Here is a 21,021-nt window from a genome sequence, read left to right as displayed (position 1 = left end):
CAATTTGGGAGACCTGGGTTTGATCCCTGGATTGGGAAGATACCCTGGAGGGGGAATGGCAACCCACTTCAGTATTCTTGCCTGGAGAATCCCCATGGACAGAGGAGCCTGGTGGGCTACAGTCCACAGGGTTGCAAAGAGTCAGATGTGACTGAGTGACAAGGCACAGCACATAGAACATAGCAATAAAAAGGAGATTAAATAATAAAGTGAGTTAAAATACTTAACCACAGCAGCTGCCTACTAAGCCCTCAGCAAACCTTCTCATTTATTCCTATGGTCATAGTTACTGATCCTCTCTGGCCCTCAGTTCCAATGGTACCCTTAGCATCAAAGGTAGTTTTATGATTGTCAATCAATTTGCTGTCCCTCCTAACGAAAATGATTAGGAAAGAGTTAAAAACATTGACTGATTTGAACCTCTGCCCCCTCAGAAAAACTCTCCCTTGGGGGTCTCTAAAATGTTGTGTTCTTTAGGTAAATCATTGGCTTATGAGTTTGTTAATGCTCTATGGGGCTTTTTGAGGCAGGCATTGTGTCTTCTTCTTTCTAGTCACCAACCCTGGCCTGGCTCCTGGATGTTTGATGAATGAATGAATGACTGTGGTCAATAGCATGTTGGTTCTCTTAATGTTAGACATTCTGGGTATTGCGTACTTTTGATATATCTAGATTTGTATTGAGGAAATCCCATATTTCTACATGGATGGGCCTATCTTTTTTTATGTGTGTTTCTTTCTGGATTATGAGTCTTTGAGTTATTCAGAAGAAAATTACTCTATGTATTCTAGGGGGTAACTACTGATGATTTTTCATGTTTCTGTCTTATTAATCTGGAAAGTACTTCTATCCAATTTACCCTGATGATCCAAGGACATGAGTTTTTATTTCCAAATATTCCCTCTCTGAGGGGGTGTTAATTAATGAGGAAAGTGTGGGCAACTGGCTCTCCTTTGTCTTTATTCCCTGGTACCTTCAAACAAGGGCTAGTGGTGCTAGTGATGAAGAACCCAACTGCCAATGCAGGAGACCTGGGTTAGATCTCTGGGTCAGGAAGATCCCCTGGAGAAGGGCATGGTAACCCACTCCAGTAATCTTGCTTGGAGAATCCCATGGACAGAGGAGCCAGGAAGGCTATAGTCCACAGGGTCACAAGGAGTCAGACACAACTGAAGCGACTGAGCATGCACGCACGCACCGTTAAACAAAGAGAAATCAAGATCCTTTTCTATTACCCTTGAATTAAGAGCAATTTGTCAACTCATAATCCAGAAAGTTATCTTTTTAATTCCTAGATGATTATATTTTCACTAAAAGCATAAACTTGGAATTCCCCATTACAGGATGGGGTTGATAGATAAAGAACAATGTGTTAGGCCATTCACTGAAATTAGCCATGTTACAACTAGCTGTACTTTATCTGAGTGTAAATCATTGGAATTTGTGGTGATCCCCCACCTCCAGGTGCAGAGTCATTGACTGCCAAAGCTGGAGGTCATCTGGTCCAGTCCTTTTATTTAATTAAAAACTGAGGCTAGTGATAAAGGGATTTTCATTGGAGCAAATTTGTGTTGGTCCTTTTCAGCAGAGGATATTATAAAACCAAACAATTATAGAACTGGCTAACAATGGCAAATGGTCCAATTTTTGTTTTATTTCCCTCCCTAATTTCTCTGCCTCCTTTCAACTGCCTTACTGTGGTGAAACACTCAAAAGATGAGGAAAAAGAAGAAAGAAAGAGTGAAATTAAAACTGGGTTTTTGGTTCCTGAAAAACTGAAGCTTGTATATATTTCAAAAGCCACACTTCTGAAATATCAGGCTCATAGCACACTGCAGCACCTTTCATGCTTGTTTTTAGATTAATGACTATTAAGTGGTTAATCATTTAGGGGGTTTCCTTTCACAGACTAGTGAGAAAGCTGGGGGGATGAGGGTGGGGCTTCCCAGGTGGTACTAATGGTAAAGAACCCACCCGCAAATGCAAGATATATAAGAGACTCGAGTTCAATTCTTGGGTCAGGAAGAACCTCTGGAGAAGAAAATGGCAACCCACTCCACTGTTCTTGGCTGGAGAACCTCATGGACAGAGGAGCCTGGTGGGCTACAGTTCATAGAATCACAAAGCGTCAGACACGACTGAAGTGACTTAGCACACACACAAAAAGACTCTGGAGCTTATTCTACAAGGTGGTCCCAAGACTGACAGCAGAGTGTTCCTTCCCCTCTCTGGTACCATCTGGGTCCAAAGTGGAAGGATGGAGAAACAATAGCCAGAGATGCAGATGACCATAGTGATGGGTCAGGTACCCCTACCTACCCTTGTACGTGGATTCCCTTGACCTTGACAGACGTTTATCACACAAACCTCCATGTCCCTATTTAGAAATCTTGACCCTATTTGAGAGAAGATGAAATGCTTGTATTGCAGTTTTTTTGGAAAAGAAATTCGTTCAACAAATATTTACTGAGAATCTACTTTGTATTGAGAATTGGCCTAAACAGAAAGATGAGTAAGATCCACTCTGCTCTTTACAGAGTTAATTATAGAAGGCTTTTTTACCTGCAGAGAGAAGGGACTTTTGGTGGTAAAACAACCTGTTTGGGTCCCTGTCCTCATGCATTAGACACACCATGTGTGCTTAGCCATTCAGTCGTGTCCAGCTCTTTTTGACTCCATGGACTGTAGCCTGCCAGACTCTTCTGTCCATGGGATTTTCCAAGCAAGAATACTGGAGTGGGTTGCCATTTTCTTCTCCAGGGAATATTCCTGACCCAGGGATCGAACCCACATCTCCTGCATTGCAGGTAGATTGCTTACTGCTGAGCCGTTGCGAAGGCCCTTTAAACACATCACTCTGTGCTAATAACCAAAAGGACATGAATTACTGGCCTCAGATATTAGTGAGTAAATTGGAAGTGTCTTTTACCAATATATCTTGTTTACTTTCTAAGTGCTTTTTCAACATTACATCACAAATACCAGGTCATATAGTTATAAATAATAACAATCAGCACCAAAAAACTCATCTTCTCCAGCCAGAGGTAGATGTTTTGAAAGATAATGGGACATGTTAAAGTCTTGCAAATAATTCCATGTGATTAATAACAGGATTTGACAATGTAGTCAAAAATGCTAATTTAATTGCTTTTCTCTCAATATCTCATTAGGAAGGAAAGACTAGTCAAACTGGGTAGTTGAAGTTTAGTAGCCTGATGCTAAATTGATGTAAATTAACAGTAAATATTTGAAAACAACAGAGAAAATTAAAAAAAAAAATTTTTTTTAAAGCTTGAGTAATTGAATCCTGATTCAAAATGGTATTTAGCAGTAAAATGTAATATACTACCTACAGCTCAGTATATTATCTATCATTATCTTTGAACCCTGTAATTGGACAAACAGGAAACTATTCATAATAATAAGTTTGTTCAAAATCATCTGTTTGCCGGAGTCTGGGTGCACACTGCAGTCATACTGATCTGAAGACAAAACTGCTTACTTTGGCCTTCCCACTGTGTGTTCATCACTGTTCCCACAAACTACAGCAGAACTACACACCTGGGGAGTCCAAAGTGTCTTACGTAAACCATCGAAAAATAGTCATTTTCCCCCCTGCAGCCCATGTATATAGGCAACACAAATCTTTATTTTCTGCAAGACGGGTGCCACTGAACCTGACCCAGCCCCTTCCTGGGGTGTATGTGCACAGAGCTATACTGAACCCAGAACAAGGGCAAACAGATTGCCTCCTGGAATTTTCATTAGATCCAAACACTTAGCTGTTTTATTTATCCTGTCTCTGGTTTTATTTTTCCGTGATTCTTTGGTAGTTATGTTGCCTCTATCACAGCTATCCAAACATCAGGTCACGAAGGGCTCCTGCCCACGTAGGGCTCCTTCTAAGAGATTTAAATGGAAAGGCAACCCAAGTCATTATTGGTCTATTTTCAGTATTCGTTATCAATAAAACAAAAGATCAGCATTTTCATGCTGTGTGAAGCCTTCAGGGAAGTGCAGTGTTGCAGTGATTATCTTTAGATCAGGCTGCAGCCTACTACCTGAAGAGGAAATGATGAGTCCATCAAAATAAAAATAAAATAATGAAAGGGTTAGAGTCACAGAAAGGGCTGCTGACTGCCTGCTGCATGGCTCCCTGAAAATGTCCCTCTGAATTTAGTGGAGCCTAGATGGTAAAAATCACAGATCACAATGGAACATAAATTCACCTCGTAATGAGATTAGTAGGCAGGCGAAATAAACGTCCTGCTGTTACATTGGAGGCAGGCTCTAATCTGGTGTTTTCCTTGGAAGTGATCATTTCCTTTGCAACAGGGGAACGTTGGATGCAACCCATTTAAATCCGACAGATTCTGTTTTGCCACTGTTATTTTTCATCTTGCTGTGTCTTTTTAATGGCAATCTTGAGGAGGCATTTAAATGAGTTGTGAGTCTTAAAGGCTATTACCAAAGTAAGTTATGGGGGTCTGTGCTCATGATTATCAACCGTGTTTCCCAGATCCCCCTTTTAAGAACATAGTGTAGCTCCCGTTCCTCTTTCTAAACAGAAGCTCAACTTTGGAAAAGGTGTGGTGACCCCCAGAGTCCTCTCACTCTAGCTTTAGAAATCAAAGGTAGAATAGACTCACTATTGTATTTGGAGTTTAAAAAAAAAAACAAAAAAAAACTTTTACCACAGTTCTACTACTTGAAACCACTGGAAACAAGTATCACATACTAAAAAGCCTTAAGAAAATGCCCGGATCAGGTGAACCCACACAGTCTTTGAGTAGAACAAAGCCCTCGAGTATGTAGCTTGATTGCAAGGGACTTCCTTGGTTTTCAGCAGAAGGCAATCTCACCTGGTGTACAATGCCCTCCTCTCATTAAAAATGCAAGATAGGATCTCCTCGTGGATCCTTTCTGCAGAACCTGGTGGAAGTTGGCTCCATTGTCCTTAGCAGTGAGTGGCATTTAATCAAAGCCTCTGTGGAACAATCTCAGCATTTCCTGAGCTCTGTGAAGGCATCAAGCGAGTTAAGAGGTCCTTTCAAAGGAATGGGAGACCAGACTTTGAATTTAGGAGTATTTGAAGCTTCTGCATAGAAGGTACAAGCAATGTAATGGACACCTATTTTTTCTACTTTTTCTTGGTCTCAGGCTAAAGACGTTCCTACTTCTCTGTGAAACTGTGTGTTAGGAATAAACCTTTTGCTAGTACTCCAATGCATGGCATTTTGGCATAATGTTTTTCTAAGGCTGGAAAAGAGACCACAGAAAACATTTGCATTTTGTAGTATGTGTTTTACTGTGGATGTGGTGGTTTATGAACATTTTTTTCACCTAGTGAAATAATTCCTTTTCTGCTGTTGATGTTTCCATTCAAAAACTTGAACTGCAAATTCAGATACTTTGAAGGAAAAATTACTTGGGGGCCCAGTTTAACAAGCTTTTTCATGTCTCAAAAGTTTAAATTATATCTCTCCACTTGTGTATTTTCTATACATTGAATTTGCAAATATCAGAGAGTTTAAGTCAATTCTCCTCCCATTCTCATAATTTCCTCTGCTTTCTGTTAACTCTTTCCTCATCAGATGAAAAATTGAAGGAAAGATAGACTGATCTTCCATTAGATAGGTGATCCTATTTAACTATGCTAATTGGTACTGTCTTCCAACTTTTCATTTCCATAACTCTTCCTCTTCATATCATATCTGTCCCCCACTCCTTGCTGTACCTCTGTGTTTATAATTTAAATTGCAAACAGTATCTGAATCCACTTTGCCAGTGTCCAGTATATCTGGTATGTGTTAATAATTATCTAATGGTCTCCCATGTATTAAACTCAGTTAAAGTTTCATGTCAAATAATCTCCCTGAAGGAATTTCCCGAATTATGTTTGCTTACCTCATACAAGTGAACTTGTTCTTGGGTTACAGCAAAGATCAGTAACACGTTATTTTGCACCAGTTTATCAATGAGTTGTCCAATTGTTGGATATTCCTAAAATTTAACACATAGATTTTAAGTATCTTCTTAACAAAACTATATAAAATAAGGGAATATTTCTTTCAGAAATATCTTACTGAGTTTGGCATTTCAGTTCTCACAGGCATTATTGTGTCTATCATGCCAAGTAAACAGATCCACAATTAGCATTATTTTCGTAATTGGTTTAGTAATTGTTTCCAAGATCTTGTAAGTCCATTTAATTCCTTAGAGTCAGTGCCTATCAGTGTGGGGTATTGTGCTCTGTAGCCTCCAAAAAGATCACTAAATTTATTTAAAGACTTACAATGTGTCATCTTTTCAACGGTAGAGGCGCATGTCTTCTTCTAAGCGCCACTTGCCAGCAGGCTTATATTGTCGGGGAGGTTAGAACTGAGGGAGGAGCTGTTAGACTGTGATGAATGTGACCCAGGTGACCCTTGCACCTCTGACTGGAATTGGATGGGGCGGGGTGAGGGTTGAGCAGGAGCGAGCCTGCTGAGGAAGGACACTGCAATTCCTAAATTCCTCTGACTTGAGATGTCCCTGTGCAGTTCTCTGGTTTGCTCCTACTGCCTTTTTGATGTCATGAACTGGTTTTATGGGATGCTGCAATTTTTACAGGGCAATTGAAAACACGTTGTACTCAGTTTCTTTCTATTTCATTGAGGCATTCATTCCTGAGTGATATGAGCATTTTAAAAAATAAAGTCATTAATTATCATATTGGCAGATGACCTTTACTTTCCAAGACTAGAAAACATGAAGCCCATTTGCCTGGCCTGACTGCAAAGGTGGATAATATACAAGAGGGAAACTCACATTAGGGAGTGGTCTGCAAACAAGTCAACTAAGACAAGTTAACTATGTTTGTTATGACTGCAGACAGCTCAAGTACAGGAACACTGACAAGCAGGCCTTCTTGTACGTGAACGTGCTCCCTGCATATATTCTCAGCACTTCAGGAATATTTTTCTAATGTGTTCTTCATTCAAGTTGAGAGGAAAGTATAATTTTGTCTAAGATACTCAGGTCAGTTACCTAACTGCAGATCTGGCTGTGTAATGCATGCTTTCTATCCCATTTGGATTTTTTTTATTACAGGATATCAGTAGAATCCAGATGGTATAAAGCTTCCTGAGTCTGACATTCTCAGCCTCCTCTGAGTTTCAATTGCCCAAACATTAAGTATCCTTCACCCTTAAGCCTGAATTCTTCTGGTGCTGCTTTCTCCTCTCCATATGTTTTTCAACCATCCAACCGCTGTGCCTGTCTAGCCAGGATGGCACCATGGAGCCCTCCATAGGCAGGTGAATATGACTTTCTATTTGGTCCAGATATGCTGGTTTAACTCCCACAAATACATTGTAAGTTCCTCAAGGCCTGGGATCATGTCCTGTTATTTTGCGGCCCCAGGAGGCTGGCCCAGTGTTGACTGCATAGGAGGTGCTCAAAGGCCCTGGGGACTATGTTACAGGCAAGGAACTAGCCCACAACTCTGTGCATTGTAGCAGCTTGCTCAGCAAGAATGATTCTAACGGATATTAGAGGAGAAGGTCATATTAGGTAACAGGCACTATTTGCTTCTGTTTTCCTGTGTTTTCTGAGATGTCTATTATGGGGCATTTGAATATTTGCAAGAAAAAGTAACAAGAAAAGTATACATTTCTCAGTTTCTTATCCCTCATTGGCCAAAATGCAAAAATGTGGCTACCCTCACTGACCTTATAATATGGAAGGACAACCTACATGATTAAAACATATATAAATTTGATGAACACTACTGATCAAAAGTTGGGTTTTCCTGGTGACTCAGATGGTAAAGAAACTGCCTCAAATGTGGGAGACCTGGGTTCAATCCCTGGGTTGGGAAAATCCCCTGGAGGGAGGGCATGGCAACCCACTCCAGTATTCTTGCCTGGAGAATCCCCATGGACAGAGGAGCTTGGTGGACTACAGTCCATGCTGTCGCAAAGAGCTGGACATGACCGAGACACTAAGCACATTGATCAAAAGTTAGGTAGAAACATCCATGTTGAAGTTTAGAGATTTAGGTCAAGAAATGGTAGCAGGTAATTTACAAACCATTCAGTTCAGTTCAGTTCAGTCTCTCAGTCATGTTTGACTCTTAGAGACCCCATGAACTGCAGCATGCCAGGCCTCCCTGTCCATCATCAACTCCCGGAATTTACACAGGCTCATGTCCATTGAGTCAGTGATGACATCCAACCACCTCATCCTCTGTCATCACCTTCTCCTCCTGCCCTCAGTCTTTCCCAGCATCAGGATCTTTTTAAATGAATCAGCTCTTCGTATCATGTGGCCAAAGTATTAGAGTTTCAGCCTCAGCATCAGTCCTTCCAATGAACACTCAGGACTGATCTCCTTTAGGATGGACTGGTTGGATCTCCTTGCAGTCCAAGGGACTCTCAAGAGTCTTCTCTAACACCACAGTTCAAAAGCATCAATTCTTCAGCACTCAGCTTTATAGTTCAACTCTCACATCCATACATGACCACTGGAAAAACCATAGCCTTGACTAGATGGACCTTTGTTGACAAAGTAATGTCTCTGCTGTCTGCTGGTGCTGCTGCTGCTATGTCACTTCAGTCATGTCCGACTCTGTGCGACCCCATAGACAGCAGCCCACCAGGCTCCCTGTCCCTGGGATTCTCCAGGCAAGAACACTGGAGTGGGTTGCCATTTCCTTCTCCAATGCATGAAAGTGAAAAGTGACAGTGAAGTCCCTCAGTCGTGTCCGACTCTTAGTGACCCCATGGACTGCAGCCTACCAGGCTCCTCTGTCCATGGGATTTTCCAGGCAAGAGTACTGGAGTGGGGTGCCATTGCCTTCTCCGAATATGCTGTCTAGGTTGGTCATAACTTTCCTTCCAAGGAGTAAGCGTCTTTTCATGGCTGCAATCACCATCTGCAGTGATTTTGGAGCTCCCAAAAATAAAGTCAGCCACTGTTTCCACTGTTTCCCATCTACTTGCCATGAAGTGATGGGACCAGATACCATGATCTTAGTTTTCTGAATGTTGAGCTTTAAGCCAAATGAACCATTAGATTTTTAAAAACTAATTGCCAATACTATAGTAAACATTTCTATACATTATCTCACTTAAATTTTTTTAGAGAATGGTTTTTCCAACCTGATATTAAAATTCTGCATTCTCTTTCCTTTTTCTTTCTCTATCCTACATACACCTCTGTAGCATTGTCATTTTAAGAAGTCACTTAAATTCTCTGTACCATATTTTCCCAAGGATTAAATGGGAATAATATGACCTTTTCCAGGTTACTACTCAATAATTCAATTGTATGTTAGCATGTTCCAAGCACTGTGCTGTCAGGAAATAGGGATAATAAACCAGTTCTGGCACTGAGGATGCATGTTAAAGGCAGACAGATACCAGCAAACACATTTCCATCTAGTGATGGTCAAGAAGCCCTCTATGTACAAGAGCTTGGGAGAGATGATTGCTTTAGGGCACAGTGGACATCAAACAAGGACCTCCCCCTTCCCCAGAGAAGTCATGATGGAGCTGGGTTTTAAAAGATCAGTAAGAGCTTCTCAGCAGCCTCGGGGGAAAGGGCATTTCAGACAGAGGGAATAACATATGCAGCAACGTGGCAGCCTCATGGTCTGTTCAAGGGAAGCGATTAGACACACAGGGTTCTGGTGAGGATCAAATCAGATCATATACATCAAAAGAGCTCTGAAAGTTTTACCTTGTTTTAAAAAGTCAAGTTTTTTTTTTTCTTTGAATGTCACCAGCATTTTTTAAGTGATAAAAATAAGTCAAATGTAATAAGCACTGGTCGAGCAGCACCTGATTAGTGGTTTCCCAAGAGCCCCAGGGTCCATGAAAACATGGAATTATTGAGGGAACATGACTCTGGGACCATCACTCCTAGGGTTAGCCTGAGCCTTCCTTTCTAGGGCTGTGGTTCAAACAGAATGAACTGACTATATTGCATTTTGCTGCCCTCTGGCTCTTTGAAAAATTGGGGAGGTTCTGGGATCATTCGTGTTATAGCAAATCCAAACTTATCACATATCCCCACTGCCCCCCTGTGCTCCTATGGGAACCTCCAAGGGCGAGGAGAATTGAGAAAGGCCAATCTGTTAACCTCAAATCAGAAACCTCAAATCACATTTCTACTAAGTGTGGGTCACTCTGCTGTGTGGTACAGCAACTGTTGCTTCATTTGCCTACTTGTAGCCCTGAAAACAGTGTATGTAGAGTATAGGTTACACACCAAGACTGTTGACATGGAGTATTCATTCTTGCTGTCCAAGTGACAGAGCCCATCGTTAGGAATGACAATGCCTGCCAGTTTGCTGTCCATTCCAAAATGAGAGTCGGCATCACTCACAAAGACCAGGAGATGGAGGGAATCATTCCGCCAGCCAATTTTTTCCTACAATGATAAAGAAGCATTTGGCTTGTATGGAAGAGAGACAGGCATTTATTGAGAGTGAATCACTTATGCTTGGACACATTCAGATGATCAGAAAATATATTGCTAGTCAGTCTATTTTAGACTTTTTCATCTATTGTGAGTTGGTAATATTAATGTATTAAAAATTAAATTATGAGACATTTGTTTTATCCTGGATTACATTTTCAGATGATTTATGCTTCAGAAAAAATAGTTCCACTACAATCAGTATCCAGTTGATCTTGACTTTTACATAGTTAATTATTTTTACTGTCCAGCTTTTAATTTACCAGAAAAATGAGAGAAGGGAGTGAGGGAGGTTGTAGATTATCCCAAATCTAAGTTAAAGCAAAACTAGTTAAGAATGCAATACAGAATGGACTTGAAGTAAGCCTATTAAGATTTCACCCCACCTGTAGGCATATTTCTAGGAAAAAGAAATATTTCTCTTTTTGAGTGAAAAAGACATATTTCTCTTTTTACTGTTACCATCCAAAAATTATCAACATAATACAAGGATAAGAATTGCTTATCAAAGTATGAATGCAGAGTACTGCTAACTGCTAGTTAAGATGGTCTGTTGTCTGTTTCTTCATACAGCTCTCCCCTTTAATTAAGATTTGTCCAAGAACTAGTCAGCTTCTCTGGTCGCTCAACAGTAAAGAATAAGCCTGCAATGCAGGAGATGCAGGTTCGATTCCTGGGTCGGAAAGATCCCCTGGAGAAGGAAGTGGCAACCCACTCCAGTATTCTTGCCTGGAGAATCTCATGGACAGAGGAGCCTGGTGGGCTACAGTCCATGGGGGTCACAAGAGTCAGACATGACTTAGTGACTAAACCTCACCACCACCATTGCACCAGAAACTAGCAGGACAAAGTTCATTGCAGTTATCCCCTTGTACCTTATCTTTTTCCTTCCTTCCCTAATTCCTTGGCCCTCCCATGTTCTAGGACCCTCAGTCTTATCATTTCCTGATATTTTCCATGAAAGTCACCTGAAAACAGGAGAACTGTTCCCGTGGATATGTGTCTGATTGTCAAGGAGGAGAGGTATTCAAGCATTATTGTAGAGACACTGTGGCTTTTGATGTTTATTTTGTTGGTTTAAAACAACAGCTAGCTCATCGTATATACAATTTTATTCTGAATCAGAGCATTTTTACTTTTTTCATTAATTGCTACATTTGATTTTTTTTCCACCATGGTTAGCTCAAAAACTAATGAATACAACCTACATCTCTGTTATTTTTTTGTCTGCACCACACAGCATGTGGGATCTTAGTTCCATAATCAGGGATCAAACACACACCCCCTGCAGTAGGAACGAAGAGTCTTAATTACTGGAATGCCAGGGAAATTCCTGATCTCGATCTTTGAGAATTATTTATATATGACTTCTTTTAACCAATTTTTCCCAACAGTATTACAATTTTATTAGATGATTTGAACATGAGGCATAAAAATTGTCCTCATTTCAACAAGATGGAATAAATGGTGTGTTTTAAGAAAAGTATCTGTTGTAGAAATATGGTCACTAAAGGAAAGATAAAGTTAGCTAAGCTTTTCAAAGATTTGTTCACAAGAGATGGAATCTGGGTTAACAGAATGAAGCACCACTCAACCTCAGCATACCTTACACACAGCAGCTTGCATAATTGCATCAAATCCACCTTCTGGAGTGTCAATATTAGCAGAAATTTTCTGATTCTTCACAATTTCATTGAATCTTTCAGTATCATTTGTCAATGGCAAAATGTGCTTGAATCCAAATGTAGGCAAACAAAAGTATGGAATACTACTGCAAAAGGAAGATGTAAAATATTCTTGATGAAATATGGTAAAACACACAATGAATGGGTTTAATAGCCTAACAGCATTTCCTTCCATGAAGATGCATTTCCTAAAGTGCCTGACTCTATAACTTGGCTCTGGGTCTCACTGTTAAGGTTGTTTTATCATCTCCTACCCACCCCTTCCAAATGGGTCACATTAGCTAACACAAAGAGATTGCTGTGTGTCTTGGATTGGTTCACAGAAAACAGATAATCTGGTGATCAGATGCTCCGTGTATGTAGTCACTACCTTCTATTGTCTCTCAACCAAAGCCCACCATTAAGTTTACATGATGACAACAATTCTTTTGTATTCTGATAGCTTAAATTGTCATCAAGGATGTCGTCCTATAGCAAGACTAAGAGAGGAATCTGTCTTCTTCCTTTGCTCAGTCCTGCCTGCCCAGGGCCTGAAAATCAGACTAAGTCTCTTGATTCTAGAGCCCAACTTTATTGTGATAGAACAGACCATGTGGGCCAACCTGGGGTAAAACCACTACTAAAGACAGTTTACATTTGGGGGAAATTCCATGTTTGGATGAGATCTGCCCTAAAGACATCACAGTAGAACAGAAATTGTTGATCCTGAATTCAGTCACATTTTATTCTGAAAGCCAGCTAGTAGTTGTACATGAGATTTTGAGCAAGTACTCAACCCTTCTGAGCTTCGGGTTTTCCTTTGTGAAGTGGAGCTAATAATGTACAGCAGTTTCTCAGTGTGGTCCTTGGACCAACAGCATAAGCGTCACATGGGAACTTGCTATAAATGCAAAATCTGAGATGTGACTATAGACCTTCTAAGTCAGAACTGGTAGGAATGGGTTGAGAGACCTGTGTTGAGCCAAGTCTTCCTGATGCATTCCAAAGTTTGAGAAACACTGGTGGAGAAGCACAGAGACAAAAAGAAATAGCCACGAATGAGGTTGCGATGTGCTGCCTGGGAAGAGCTGGTTGACTTACATGAGCAGCTTGGCAAGTTCAAGAGCCTGCCTTGTCAGCATACAAAGAGCTGATGCAGCTTTCAGGATTTGGCTCTATTTCACCAAATTCATCTACCTAAGCTATATAGTCAATTCTCATTATTCACAGATTCCATATCTTTGAAAATTCATATTGCTAAAATGTATTTATGACTCCCAAATCAATCCTTTCAGAACTTCTTCAATCATTCATGTACATGAATGAGTGTACAAAAAAGTTGAGTCGCTTGATATGCATGTTTCCAGGGGAGGTCAAATAAGACTCTGACTTCTTGCTTCATCTCCCATACTGTAAAGAAATATTCTTTTCAGGGTCTATTTGGTGACATGTGTGTTTGCATTTTTGTGCTTTTGGATGATTTTGTTGTTTAGAGTTGCCCCCCAGTGTGGTGCTCAAATGCTGTCTGGTATTTCTAAGTGCAGGAAGACTGTGATGTGTCTTATGGGGAAAATACATGTGTGAGCCAAACTTTGTTCTAACCTGAGTTACAGTGCTCTTGGTTGTGATTTCAATGCTAACAAATCAACAGTATATATTAAATAAGACATCTTTAAACAGGAACATGGAGAAAACAAAAGTTATTGCTCCCTGGGTGAAAAAGTGACCAGAGATTCGCAGGAACCTAGCCCTGTGTTTCCCCTTAGAGCAATATTCAGCATTCTCTAATGCAGGATTTGAGGAGACTTTACAGAACAAGACTTCCGTAAATGTTGAGAATCAACTAGATATACAAGTCGAAATGATTACGGATTTATTTACACTGAGAAATGGAGCTCTGCCAGAACCAGAATGCTGGTGTCTGCAAGGATAATCATTTACTCCCTGTCAGTAGACTTTCACAAAAAGTGGGCCATAAGCTGATGTATTCTCAGGCTTCAGTACAAGGGGAGTTTGAGCTCCGTAGCATTGAATGGTACAGTCTGAGATGTCCCATTTCCTTAATGAGGTATTTTTTTAGTTTTCTAATGATTTTAAGAACTCTATCAAAAATATGAAACTTTTTTCTTGGTAATTTTTAAATTCAGTTTACAATGTTCTTGGGTATATATACCTTAAAACTTTTTATGTAGTCAAGTTTTTCCCACCTTCAAATATGAAATGTATTTTAAACATGAAATGAAGAATTTTTAAAAAGTCAACCTACAAAATGATAATAATTTAGCATTTTTCTGAATTGCCTCTGTAATATTTAAAGTAGAAGAAAGTTGTGTTAGATTTAAAATAAAAAGACTGAATAGTTGTCTATCCTTGGACCTCAGTGTCCTCATCTATAAAATGAGGGTGCTAATAATAGCTACTTCTAAAGTTGCTGCGAAAATTACATAAAAAGTATTTTATAAAAAGTATATAACTGTGTTTTGAGGTTTACATAGTCCCTGGAGCCCAACTAGTCTTGAAAGTGAAAGTGTTAGTTGCTCAGTTATGTCCTACTCTTTGTGACCCTATGGACTGTAGCCCTCCAGGCTCCTCTGTCTATGGAATTCTCCAGGCAAGAATGCAGTAGTGGGTAGTCATTCCCTTCTCCAGGGGATCTTCTTAACCCAGGGATTAAATCCTGGCCTCCTGCATTACAGATAGATTCTTTACCGTCTGAGCCAACCAGAGAAGCTAGTCTTGGAAATTGTTTAATATTTTATTGGGGGCTGTTGGTTCATACTGTATCAAAATGCCTTTAGAGCCTCTTCTGGAGCCAGAGAACTAGAATTCCTATCGTCTGGTCAGAAATTTGTATCTTTGTTGGTTAGAATTATTTGCTATGTAATTCTTGCTGCTGCTGCTGCTAAGTTGCTTCAGTCGTGTCCGACTCTGTGCAACCCCATAGAAAGCAGCCCAGCAGGCTCCTCCGTCCCTGGGATTCTCCAGGCAAGAACACTGGAGTGGGTTTCCATTTCCTTCTCCAGTGCATGAAAGTGAAAAGTGAAAGTGAAGATGCTCAGTCGTGTCTGACTCCTAGTGACCCCATGGACTGCAGCCTACCAGGCTCCTCTGTCCATGGGATTTTCCAGGCAAGAGTACTGGAGTGGGTTGCCATTGCCTTCTCCGATGTAGTTCTTACTAGAACTCTAATCTTTTGGAAATGAGAATACATTTTTTATTAATTCAATAAACATATTCATGTGCTGGGATATGAATGTAGCTTAAGTAAAGTATAATGTCAGAGCTGGGTCACATCAAGAAATTTTGAGTGGAGACTGTCCGTTTTGGTCAGAGTTCTTCCTATAAAGAATGCTTATATTTAGTTGTTATTTTCTTAGATAGCAATTGAAGGAATTATTTATTGCTGACTATAAGGATATACAACAAAAGGTTAACACTATCATTTTTAGTAGAATTAGAAATTATTTCCATTTTTTATGTCTGTATTTTTGCATAGTCTTATTACCTTTGCAATTTAAAATTATATACTCATTTTTTGTATGTACCTATAGGAAATCTAAACATTCATGGTTGAGTTTTCTTCTTCGCAAAACTACAATGAATTCCTCTTGGTTCAAGTCTTCAAAAACAAAATAAAACCCCAAATTAAATGTGAAATATTGTTTATAAAAATCCCTCAAAATATTTGATGGAGAAAATTTTCTTTGTCCTGTTAAATATTTTTAAATATATATATATATATTACAATTCATTACAAATATGGAAAATATGGAAAATTTTTATTGCTGTGTCTTAGACAATAACGTAAGGGAAACTTCTTTCAAAAATGTAAACTATTCAGGCTTCCTACATGGTGAAATTTTTAGTGACCTTCCATCTAATGAAGGTAGAGAAAACAAACTACTTCAAAAAGCACTAGAGATTAGATTAAAACAAGATTTTAAAAGTGCGGTGTGCAGACCCACAGAGGTCCCTGAGACCATTTAAGAGTTTTTCAGGTCAAATGATCTTCATAATAATAAGAGATAATATTTGTCTTTTTCACTGTTGACATTTTCACTGATGATGCAAAGTAAGAGTTAGTAAAACTGCTGGTGCCTTAGCACAGGTCAAGGCAATGGCTCCAAACTGCCTAGAGTTCCTTATATTTTTTACCCTCAAACATGCATGATAACAACAACAAAAAAAAGTGCTACTTTCACTTGATTGCCCTTGATGAAGCTGTGTGTGTTAGTCACTCAGTTGTGTCCAACTCTTTGCAACCCATGGACTGTACACCACCAGGCTCCTCTGTCCATGGGATTTTCCAGGCAAGAATATTGGAGTGGGTTGGGTTCTGGAGTGGGACACAGGTTCAATTTTATTAAGTGTATGCTCTTGGATACATGCTTTTTGCAAATTATTTCCGTGTGACCACATAGGAAACATGCATACAGTGTTACTGCTGTATACTGAAGTACATGTTTACAATGGAAAAGCACTTTCATGGTTGTTTGAACTGTTGCTTATGGAACAACAATTTTACCTGAAAAAATGCTTGACAGCCAAACCATCATTTCAACTTAAGTTTTTGGCAGACATCTTCATTAAAATGAAGAAAGTAAGTCTTTTACTTTCAGGAAAACAACTATCAGTATTTGTTGCCAATGATGAAATTTGACATAACTAGAAAGTTAGAATTTCACAAAACTTTCATCTGCTACCCATTAACAGCTTCTAAGTACTTCAAGACTTATCTGATGGGATTAATGATAATATTAACAAATACAATTTTTTAGATATTCTATCATGAAATTTTAAGATCTACGTAACTCACTGAAACTTCATTTTCCAAATGACCAAAGCATTATGTTACAAAACCACATGCACACACACACCAATGAGAGAGCCATTCAGGCTCTTCCCTGGTGGTCCAGTGGTTAAAGAATCTGCCTGCCAAAGCAGGGGACACAGGTTCAAGCCCTGCTCCAGGAAGATCCCATATGCCACAGTGCAACTAAACCTGTGCACCACAGCTACTTGAGTCTGCACCCCAGATAGAGCCTGTGCTCTACAATAAAGGAAGCCACAGCAACAAGAAGCCCACACACCTCAGCTAGAGAGTAACCCCCGCTCTCTGCAACTAGAGAAAGCCTGCATGCAGCAGCAAAGACCCAACAGAGCCAAAAAAAATAATAATAAAAAGAAATTTTTTAAGCCATTCAAAGTTCAAAACAGATCAATGGTTTTTAATGTAACAAAATAGGAAGTTCATTGACATGTTTTTCAGATTCTACACTGAAACGTAATTTACCTCTTGTCCAGTTTGAATGTAATATCAAAGAAGAAAGGTCTACGGTCATTGGAGAAATCTATTAACTGCTTTCCCCTTTTTCAACTATATATCTACATAAGGTTTGACTTCCTTCATGGAATTCAACCAAAATAAAATATTACCAGAGATTAAATGAAGAAGCAGATGTGAAAATTCAGTTGGCTTCTTTTAAATTAGATATTTTAAGAGATTTGTAAAAATTAAAATAGTGCCATTTTTCTTGTTAACTGTTGTTCTATTTTGGAAAATGTAGTTATTTTTTCTAAAGTTATGCTATTATAGTAACATGCAGTGTGTTTTTCACTGTAATTATCAAATAAATTAATTGCTAATTATTTTTATATTTTCTTAGTTTTACACTCTAAGACACTGAATATTGATATTTTGAGGATCTTAATTTTTAGGAGTGTAAGAAAGTTCTGAGATCTAAAAGTTTCAGGACCATTAGATTAAAATAACTAGAGAAAATTAGCATTAATGAGAGGAAGGAAATTAAAACTGGATTTGAATGTCTATTATGTTCCAGCCTACTCAGTTCTCATGATAGCCCAGGAAGTGAATATTATTATCCCCATTTATAAATGAAGAGACTGGCATTCCAAGGTTATGATTTAAGCCCAGGTCTGGAAAACTCCATGTTTTTTCCTTTTACTTCTCTTAGCCTTTGTACTAAAGAACATTTTATTTCTTAATTAGAGGGTTTCGATTGATCAAAGAATCGACTTTTGTGTTGGTGTTTGAATTTTTGGTGTGTAAGTGTGTGGGGAATAGAATCTGGACAGAGAAACTTGGAGAATTAAGGACATGATTAAAAAAGAAAAAATATAATATTGCAGCAAAAAATTTTCATTATTTATAACTTTAGCTAATGGTAAATTTTGCCAATAAGAATAAGAGAAACACCTCTTGAAAACAGGAAAACATTGACCTTTCAAGTGCTCAAATATGTGGTCCTCATTAAGGTTCCTATTCACTGTAATTTGTGCAGGGCTCTGGCCTCCCTTCCAGTAGTCATGTGTGGATGTGGGATTTGGATCATGAAGAAGGCCAAGTGCTGAAGAATTGACATTTTTGAACTGTGGTGTTGGAGAAGACTCTTGACAGTCCCTTGTACTGCAAGACCAAACCAGTCAATCCTAAAGGAAAGCAACCCTGAGTATTCATTGGAAGGACTGATGCTGAAGCTGAAACTCCAATACTTTGGCCACCTGATGCGAAGAACTGACTCATTGGAGAAAACCCTGATGCTGGGAAAGATTGAGGGCAGGAGGAGAAGGGGACGACAGAGGATGAGATGGTTGGATTGCATTACCAACTCAATGGACATGAGTTTGAGCAAGCTCCGGGAGATGGTCAAGGACAGGGAAGCCTGGCGTGCTGCAGTTCACGGGGTTGCAAAGAGTCGTACATGACGGGGCGGCTGAACAACAACAACTAGGCCTCCCTTTACCCCACTCTATTGGTATTGATAGTAGCTACCACCTAGTGAGAGCTTCATGGACAAGCTCAGTATCAAATATTTCCTTTCATTATCTTACACACTCCTTACAACCCCCTCCGTGTGATCGGTATCGTTATTCCAAACTAAAGTTTGCAGAAGTGAAGTGGTTCCCCTAAGGTGACATTATGAGTGAGTAGATGAGTAGGTACATGATTACATGAGTATATTTAATGAATCAGCAGTTTAGAACAGAATGTCCAGAATTAGACACACATACAGTTAATCGCTTTCTAAGAAAAGCATCAAGATATTTCAATGGGGAAAGGAGAAACTTGCTTAACAAATAGTGCTGAAACAATTGGATAGTTGCATGTAAACAAAAGATAAACCTAGACTTTTCCTCATTCTAAACAGAAACACTAATTTGAGATCAAAGACCTGAATGCAAGTGCTTCAACCACAAAGCTTTTAGAAGAAAGCATAGGAGGAATCTTTGAGACATTAGGGTAAACAAAGATGCCTTAGGACAAAAATATACACTAATCATAAAATTAAAAATTGGGCTTCATCAAAATAAAAAATAATCATACAATTTAGCAATTCTAATTCTAGATATCTATCCAAGAAAAATAAAAACATACATCCACACAGAGACATATATGCAAGTGATCATAGCAATATTTTTTCATAATGGCCAGAAATTGGGAAACAACCCAAATGTTCATCAATGGACAGATAAAGTATAATAAATTTGTACAAGGGACTATTACTTAAGACAAAAGGGAAGAAACTGCTGATAAACATGAAATCAGGGATGAATCTCAAAAATATGATGTTGAGCAAAAGAAGCTAGATACAAAGGCTGTATAGCATATTTTCCATTCATGTGAAATCCAAGAGTAGGCAAAACCAATCTAACTTATAGAAATCAGAAAATGGTTGCCTCTGAGAAAGCAGAACTGACTATAAAGGGGCATAAGGAAACTTTCTGAGGTGATGGAATTGGTCTATGTCATGTTTTAAGTGGTGATCACATCGGTGTATTCAACTGTCAAAACTCATGAAATTGAACATTTCTGCTGTGTGTATTTTAGTTCATGTCAATTATACCTTGAGAAGTGGGGGCCTGGGGACAAATATTATCTCTGATATTTGCAATCAAACACAATTCCTAGGAGTTGCAATCAGTGATGAATTCTTTTCAAGGTCAAAACACTTTTGGCCATCAGATTCTAGTTTGGAACCACATCGAAATGTCTTAAAATGATACTGCAAAAACTGTTTTATAGAGATTAACTTGTTGGTGTAAACTAGTGTTAAAAGTCAATACATGTTTGGAAAGCCATTTCATCTATACTAGATTCAGAGTAGTAAAAGGCTTGGTTTTGGACCAACCCAGATCTTGGTATAGATCACTGATTAGTCATGCTACTACAGGTAAATTACTAACTTCTCACAGACTTTGTTACTTCCTCTCAATATAGAGATGATGGAACCTGCTTTGACCTGAAGTTATTATGAAGACTGAATGAGGTCATGTACATAAAATCTTCAGCATAGGATCTGGCACAGAGCAAATGGAAGTTCTTTTTCAAAAGAAGGATATCAAATACTTTTATTTTGACCATGTCATTGACAGATAGAGGTAAGCTATCACAAAACAACTTACCTTTGACCATCACCCATATAATACATGGTTTTAGTAACAGATTAGAGCATATTATAATGGAGCCACTGCTTCATTTCCTACTGAATTTGATAGCAGTAAAGGCTACAAAGGCATTCTCCAAGTAATAAGAGAAAGTCACATTTCCCAAAGTACATTAGAAATTACTCCGAATGCTGCTATTTTGGCAGCAGTCATTGTAGTGGAGACAGATACCCTGAGAAAATGTGACTTACTGTCAGTAGCCTCAGAGAGTGGTGGTCATTGAGGATAAAAAGCCTCTGAGGGGCTGAAGATGGGCTCAGGCCAGTGGAACCTACCGTAAAAGATTCTGTCCCTGTGTCTGCAGAATGCAAATCCAAATTTGTCACAGCCTGCCTTCCAAAGGGAGGCAAATATGGCAAATGCTATGAAGACCCAAGCTAGAACTGGATACAGTAAATCCTGTACATACAAACCTCAAGTTGTGAAC

General features: G+C 39.1%; 1 protein-coding gene across 2 annotated transcripts in view; it reads right to left on the bottom strand.

Annotated features, from left to right (window-relative positions):
- The window catches only part of ITGB6 (integrin subunit beta 6), a 136,206-nt gene that overhangs the window by 53,838 nt on the left and 61,347 nt on the right, over positions 1-21,021 (bottom strand). For both annotated transcript variants that reach the window (XM_020903729.2, XM_020903731.2), the window contains exons 8-10: positions 12,070-12,235; positions 10,255-10,416; positions 5,908-6,003 (exon numbers count right to left, since the gene is read on the bottom strand). In XM_020903729.2, coding sequence (XP_020759388.2) covers positions 5,908-6,003; positions 10,255-10,416; positions 12,070-12,235 — 424 coding nt within the window. The remainder of the gene's footprint in view (positions 1-5,907; positions 6,004-10,254; positions 10,417-12,069; positions 12,236-21,021) is intronic.

This window comes from Odocoileus virginianus, chromosome 13 (assembly GCF_023699985.2).
Source record: "Odocoileus virginianus isolate 20LAN1187 ecotype Illinois chromosome 13, Ovbor_1.2, whole genome shotgun sequence".
In the NCBI taxonomy this organism is placed as follows: Eukaryota; Metazoa; Chordata; class Mammalia; order Artiodactyla; family Cervidae; genus Odocoileus; species Odocoileus virginianus.
The sequence above is the reverse complement of the archived record's forward strand: the minus strand, read 5'-3'. Positions and strand labels throughout refer to the sequence as shown.